At 42.5% G+C, this 6,855-nt stretch overlaps 1 protein-coding gene across 3 annotated transcripts in view; it reads left to right on the top strand.

The window, feature by feature from the left end:
• Positions 1-461: 461 nt before the first annotated feature.
• The window catches only part of crtac1b (cartilage acidic protein 1b), a 23,458-nt gene continuing 17,064 nt past the window's right edge, over positions 462-6,855 (top strand). For 2 of the 3 annotated variants that reach the window (XM_085800078.1, XM_085800077.1), the window contains exons 1-4: positions 462-655; positions 3,917-4,107; positions 5,741-5,937; positions 6,312-6,448. In XM_085800078.1, the coding sequence (XP_085656204.1) occupies positions 3,923-4,107; positions 5,741-5,937; positions 6,312-6,448 (519 nt within the window). In that variant the 5' untranslated portion in view covers positions 462-655; positions 3,917-3,922. Of the gene's footprint in view, positions 656-3,360; positions 3,652-3,916; positions 4,108-5,740; positions 5,938-6,311; positions 6,449-6,855 lie in introns of those variants that run through there. The other variant, XM_085800079.1, reaches the window with a different exon arrangement.

Here is a 6,855-nt window from a genome sequence, read left to right as displayed (position 1 = left end):
GTTTGACAGAGGGGCTGCTGTGTGAAGCCCACAGGAGTAATCTCCCTCTACAATAAGAAAACTGTCACTATCTGTCTCCTTTGGTATCTCTGCTCTGATGGTTTAAATATGAAAAAAAAGTATTTAGTATCATTTAATCTACCTACTGTACGTAAATAAAAGAGTTGGGAAATTAAATTCATCATTAGGCTATATATCAACAAATGAAAATCTAATATTGGAACAAGTCCAACGACAGTATACAACATAGAACATCTCTGAAAAAAGAGAGGATGTCAGCCTAATTGCACGTGAGCAGGAGTCAGAGCATCTCTAGTGAACCGAGGAAGCTCTGCATCCTGATCTCAGCTGCGCCCCCGCTGCCATGTCATAATCAACACCTGGGGACACGCCCACCCACCGGTTCCCAGCTCCGCCATTGGCTGCGCGTTTTAAATATTCCACACGCTGTCCGGCGATTGGCTCAAATCTCACACAAGTGATTTCATAAAGCAAATCTTTTGGAAGTTGTGTAAAGGGAATAAGTGGGGGGAAAAACCCTTGAGATAACTGCGGCATTCACGGCACAATTAAGCTGACGGTGTCTCCCTCTCTCTCCTCGCTGTCAATCGCTGGAGGATTTTTTTGTCGGAGTTTCCCGAGCATCTCTGCATCTGTGAGTACCTGAGTTTGCTTGATGCTGCTGCTGCTGAAGCTGCTGCCTCCTCGCTCTGTGTTCAGGAGCATTGTAGCGCTCCGCTGGGATCTACTGCAGGAGGAGCCCCGAGAAAAGTTGATCTCCGTCCTGATTTGAACGCAACTTTCTTGTCAGAACTAATAAATTCCGATTTAAGAGGTTGCTTTATCAATATTGAGTAAAATAGTCCGTAATCTTGTTTTTATCACCGCCTATATTAACTGCCACGGATTAAGCGCTGCGCTGCCTCACACAAAAGTGGATCCCCTGAAAAAAAAAAAGAAAAAAAAAGCTGCCGATGAGCAGAGTGTGAGATGATGGCAGGTTTTATTGGAAAATTGACTTTTTATTGCTGCAGTTTTCCCCTATTGAAAAGAGTTTTGTGATAATTTCTTCCACAGTTTCTAATTTAATACCACATTCATAAGCTTTGTGTACTGTATCTAATTTGATGCTGATAGATAGATAGATAGATAGATAGATAGATAGATAGATAGATAGATAGATAGATAGATAGATAGATAGATAGATAGATAGATAGATAGAAGTTATTTAGCATCATGTATTATATTATAACAGCTTCAAGTGGGAACTCTACAAAAAGTCCCACAACTTATCATTAAGTTGGGTTCATGATATAAAAACATCTCCATATAAACTGTTTTAAAGTGCAGCTGTGGTCAGTGTTTGGCTGTAAAGCAGATGAGGTCCTTCAATGAGTTGTTACACTCTGTGTCTGCCTGAATGAGGCGTTTGATTGATCGATATTAAATGTGGTAAGTGATGAATGAATTGGAGCCCAACATTAATGGTAATTGTTGATTGCTCATAGAGACTGCTCAGTGTAATTCAATGAGACTGGTACAGCACTTAACGTGTGTGTGTGTGTGTGTGTGTGTGTGTGTGTGTGTGTGTGTGTGTTCTGCAGTGAGTGCCCTTCACAGAGAAGAGCTTATGGAAGTGTGTGTGTGTGTGTGTGTGTGTGTTTGAAACTGAAGATGTTGCCGGCTCTTTGTCGCAGTGTTATCAGGATCAGAGCTGGGCTTGAACGCTCCAGAAAGCACATGCTGATGTTGCACGCTTTGGTAATGGCCTCTTAATGCCACCATAAATAACCAAATCGAAAAACATTTCTCTGCTTCAGACAACATTTTTTCCGGAGCTATTTCATGCTTTACTACAAATGACTTTATTTGATGCTTCCCGTCCTCACAGCGGGACAGACAGTTGTTGACCCTGCAGATGTTACATCCCCAAACCCCCATGAGTGCTTCAAATGTTTTATGAATCTTAGCTAGTAAGAAAAGTCACATTGCAATATTACTGGACGACTCAAATGGAGTGTCTTGGTTTTTACCGCAGTGAATGCGGGACAAAGCGAAGATGTGTCCTTGACTGGATAATGTAGTACAACACCATTTCATCAGGCCGGTCCCCAATGGTCCCAACCACTCTCCTGTCCTCTCTTTTACCTCCCTCATCCATCCAGATATTACTTTGTATGGAATTATTGGAGACAGGTAACTTTTTTCTTGGTTTTCAGACTAGTGTTGAACAGAGAGATATACTGTATATACTATATATAGGCCTTGGTATATGACTGCAGTCCTGGAGTAGCTTAGCCCTCTCTTACACTTAATCCTCATTTGTATGGACACTCAATCTCAGCTGTCCACCTGTAGTATCCAAAAGTAGTTGTTTTGTCCTCTAATTGTTTGTCTTAAAAGGATTCTTCAAGTGCATCTTCACCAAAAAAGATATTCCAAGGGATTGTACCCTTTTCTAACATACTTTTCTTTTTACTTTTCAAGTGTCCTTTTCCTCCTCTTTTTAATTTATAGCCCAGCACCCCTATCTAACACAGAGAATATGAGCGAGCGTGTAAAGCTGCCTTCTGTGGTCTGCAACCGCTCTGCTCATTTGTCATTACATCCCGCTCTAATGGGAAGAAACTGCCTCATCTGGAGCTCCCGGTGTTGTTAATTAACCCTTGTTGCTAACAGCCACAGTCTACATCGCTACCAGCTCTCCAGCCTGCGTTATCGCCGCGCCGCCTGCCTCGGAGAGCTAGCATGAGCCCTGGTTGTATTCCTGCGGGTGTCATCAGAGGTGCTTCCTCCCCCCCGCCGCCCACCCATGTGCTTTTGGGAGTATCATTCAAACAGCAATGTGGTTTTTTTATCTTAAATTGAATTGTTGAGGGAGATGTTAAAGAGCCATACATCACCTGGACACGTGGAGCAGAGAGGGAGAATCAGCAGCAGAGATGGGAACGCCTCAATGGCATTACAGATGGAATGAGTGCTATGATGAAGGCTGGGTTCATAAATCCACAGGCAGTGCAAATCAAGTTGTCAGCTTGTAAATACCATTTACTTTGTGTGTGTGTTGCTTGTGTAAAGTTTTTGCACTGCGGCTGCTGATGAGTGTTTTATTTTAGCCTTAAGGAGGTGACCTTCCTTTTTCCTTTCTCCTCTCAGTCATTTTCTCTTCTCCCGTCTCAGCTCGAGCATCAGAAGCTCCACCTCTACCTGCCTGCACTTCACCAGTCAATTCAATCAATATCTCTACATTCACCTTTTATCTGCTGACAACTGAAACAACACTTAAGACATCACACAGGCCTTTTATTCAAAGAAGATTTCCCAATTTTGTTTTTTTGGTGACCCTCCCTCTGGACAGAACTCCTCAGGTCTGTTCTCTCAGGTTGTATTGGTTTCCTCTGGGCTCACTTGGCTTCTGGCTGATGCCCTGCTCTACGTATGGATTTTCTGTCCTGTAATTCCTCAGCCTGTCTGCATGTGATCGGTTGTTCATATCTGAGCTTGCAGAGTGCTGCTGATTGCAGTGGTATATCTTCATCTTTGTATACGAGTACTGTACAGCAGAGAGCTCTGCAAAACAACACACTGATGTCTCCCTCACAATGGATTTGGAGAATTAGCAACGACAGGAGTTGCAGTTTGCAAGACAACGTATGACCTAAGGCTTTTATTTACCTCAACGGCGGGAACAAATGTGCGCTTTGGTGCAGTTGCAGAGAGTGGGACGCAAATTGTTCTTTGTGTTATCTGCAGTGACAAAGTGGCCTTGTTCTGCCTTTTTTAGTGCAAAGTGAATATATTCTATGAAGGATGCAGAAGTGGTAGTTTTTTGGGTGCGATATAAACAAGGCGTACAACATGATGGTCGGCTTCCTCAATCTCAGCTGTTGATCAGTGGTGTGTTCTCTCCTTTTAGGTGAGGATGTTGTTGTGGCTGGTTTTCTTCCTGCCTGTACACTCCTCGGCTCAGCGATCGGAGCCCATGTTCTCAGCTGTAACCAAGACCGTCCTTCCTCCTGACTACGAAAACAACCCCACCCAACTCAACTACGGCGTCGCCGTCACTGATGTGGATGGCGATGGAGCCCTGGAGATTTTTGTAGCCGGGTGAGAAATGCTTGCTCTTCCACAAAGCAATACAAGAGTGCTTAAATTTTTTCCTAACACACAGGTGGAGCAACTAATGAACTGCTCATTCCAAAATACCAGTGCAGTGTCATTTTCCGAGCTAAAGGTTAAAAGCAAAGGCAAAAGACGAGAGTTGGTAAGGGTGCCCAGAGGCTCACTCAGCTGATGAAAATAGATGTGATTGGATAGAGCGCCATTGATGGGAGCAGTTTGGCAAGCTTGCCTCTACCCAGTGAAGCAGCAATGAATTTCTCAGTGCTTAACAGAATATAGATGCACCAAAATGACCCTGCTTAATAAATGTAATTTAGCCAAGCCATCACATTCAGCAGGTCTGCTGGACAGGAGGGCATCACAGAGCCTTTTAAAAGGATGTGAGTTCATCTGAGGTTAGAAGAATGTGAAAATGGAGAGGTTGAGTTTAATATACTGCTGTTTTTGACCTTTAGCGATTAAGCATAACTTTGATTTGATTTGATTAATTGATAAATTTGATTTTATTATTTCAATTACACTATTATCAGAGAATAGACGATGATTGGATGAGTCACATACAGTCACAATGGTCCCACTTTTCATTCTTGAGCTGTTTTAACATTCAAAAACTAACGGTGAGATGTTCTCCCCTCCTCTCCTCTGTGGCTCTGTCATCATCGTCTCCTTAGCAGAGTCTCTTTTTCTGGAATCTCGAAATGTATGGAATATAAAAAATATTAAGGAAAAGTTTAATTTTGATTGCACCGTGTTGATTCAACCTCACCTGTTACAGTAACAGCATGATTAATTTAAGTGGGACAATGAAGAACATTGAGAATCAATCATCAATAAATAATCGGGTTATGCTGTATCTGTGTTTAATACACAGTTGCCCATAAAGCTGAAATAAAATATTTTTCATGCCTACAATGTGATTTATTCTTGATGGATAAATTGTATATGTCCTCAAAACTTTATTGATCAATCGCTTCCAAACATATCACTGTGAAAATTAAAACACAATGAACCTTTCTAATAGGAATGTGTCTGAAAACAATATTATTCCAACTTTATGGGCAATTAACCTTAACTTATTAGACAACACATCTTGTTAAAGTCTGCTAAGGTCCGGAACACAAAAAATGCAACATTCAAACAATGTTAGTTTGAATTAAGATTTTTCTGTATTGTTTTGCTCTCACTGGTTTCTGTCTCACTCATAGGATGATGTCATATTAGCCTGAGCACCAATCAGGATTTAGCAGTTTAGCAGCAAATCGATGCTAATAGCAGCCTCAGGTCTAATAACCTGACATCTTTCCATGTGCAGGATTTCTGTTGTTGTAAATCTTTGCTCTTTTCCTGCCACAAAACAGACTTGGCCAGTCAAACATGCCATCTTTCAACTTCTCTGAAGTTTTCTGGAGCTTTCAAAATCCAATTCTACAACAGCTGAATGATTTCAGCCATAAATGAAGCATCATGAAATTGTTTTCAGGCTTTTTAGGCAGCCTCATTAGTCAAGACGCGTGACTTGTAGAATATAAATGGCAATGAATGATTCATCCTGTAAAATTCTTGCTGACAGTCTTATGTAATGAACAAACAACATTTTGCCACTGGTGTCTGTTGACAGCTACAACGGCCCAAACCTGGTGCTGAAGTATGACAAGCAGAGTAAGCGGCTTGTCAACATCGCCATTGACAACCCGAGCTCCCCTTTCTACGCCCTGAGAGACCGACAAGGCAACGCCATCGGAGTGACAGCGTGTGACATCGACGGAGACGGTCGGGAGGAGATTTATGTCCTCAACACCAATAACGCCTTCTCTGGTACAGTACAAGCTGTGTAAAAATATATACAGACGCATCACTCACAAAGGGATTATAAGTCTTTTCTTGTACAGAGACAAAGCAGGAGAATCAGTATGCAGATATTAAGCTTATCTCATCGGAGTCTTCATCAGATAACAGACAAGCTTTGTGCTGCTATTAATCAATCTGAGAGCTAGAGAGCGCACACTGCCAAACCTGCAACACCTCAGCTCTATCATTTTTACAAAAACTCCCGTATCGCATTCCTCAGTTTCAGCCACAGCTGCCTGCTCTGGTGTTTCCAATCACCCACAGTTCTCACATTGTATAATAACTCTTTACTCTCCGCAACAGCCTGTGTTCAACTCTCACAAACGTCTCTCCGCATCAAGGTCAGGCAACATATTCTGACAAGCTGTTTAAGTTCCGTAATGGACGCTTTGAAGACCTACTGAACGATGACATTAACGAACACAGAGACGTAGCCAACCGTGTGGCTGGGCGCTCAGTGGCCTGTGTGGACAGAAAGGTATGACACACACACACACACAAACACAATCGCATATACGCACACAGAGCAAGAGTATAGATGCAGATTCGCAGCACGGACGCACACACACACACAAACTCCCCAGAGTGTCTTCTGTGTACATGCATGGCTGCTTCTGTTTGTTTACCAGTGATAACTCATGCCCTGCCTACACCGCCCTTCTCAGCATGTGCTATGACAGTTCATTTGGGGGGAATGGTGTGCCATTTTCTCTCTTCTGTCCATCGCACCAGTGTAATTACAGCAGCCAGGCCTCGTTTGTTTTATAGAACATCTTACGAGGGGAGGAGTGATGACTGCACACTACTAACATTTGCTCTCTCTTTCTCTTTCTCTCTCTTAGTCCCTTTCTCGTTGTTTTCCTCTCTCTTTCCACTTCCTTTACT

Source organism: Trachurus japonicus, chromosome 15 (genome assembly GCF_045865225.1).
Source record: "Trachurus japonicus isolate A0001 chromosome 15, Traja_1.0".
In the NCBI taxonomy this organism is placed as follows: domain Eukaryota; kingdom Metazoa; phylum Chordata; class Actinopteri; order Carangiformes; family Carangidae; genus Trachurus; species Trachurus japonicus.
The sequence above is the reverse complement of the archived record's forward strand: the minus strand, read 5'-3'. Positions and strand labels throughout refer to the sequence as shown.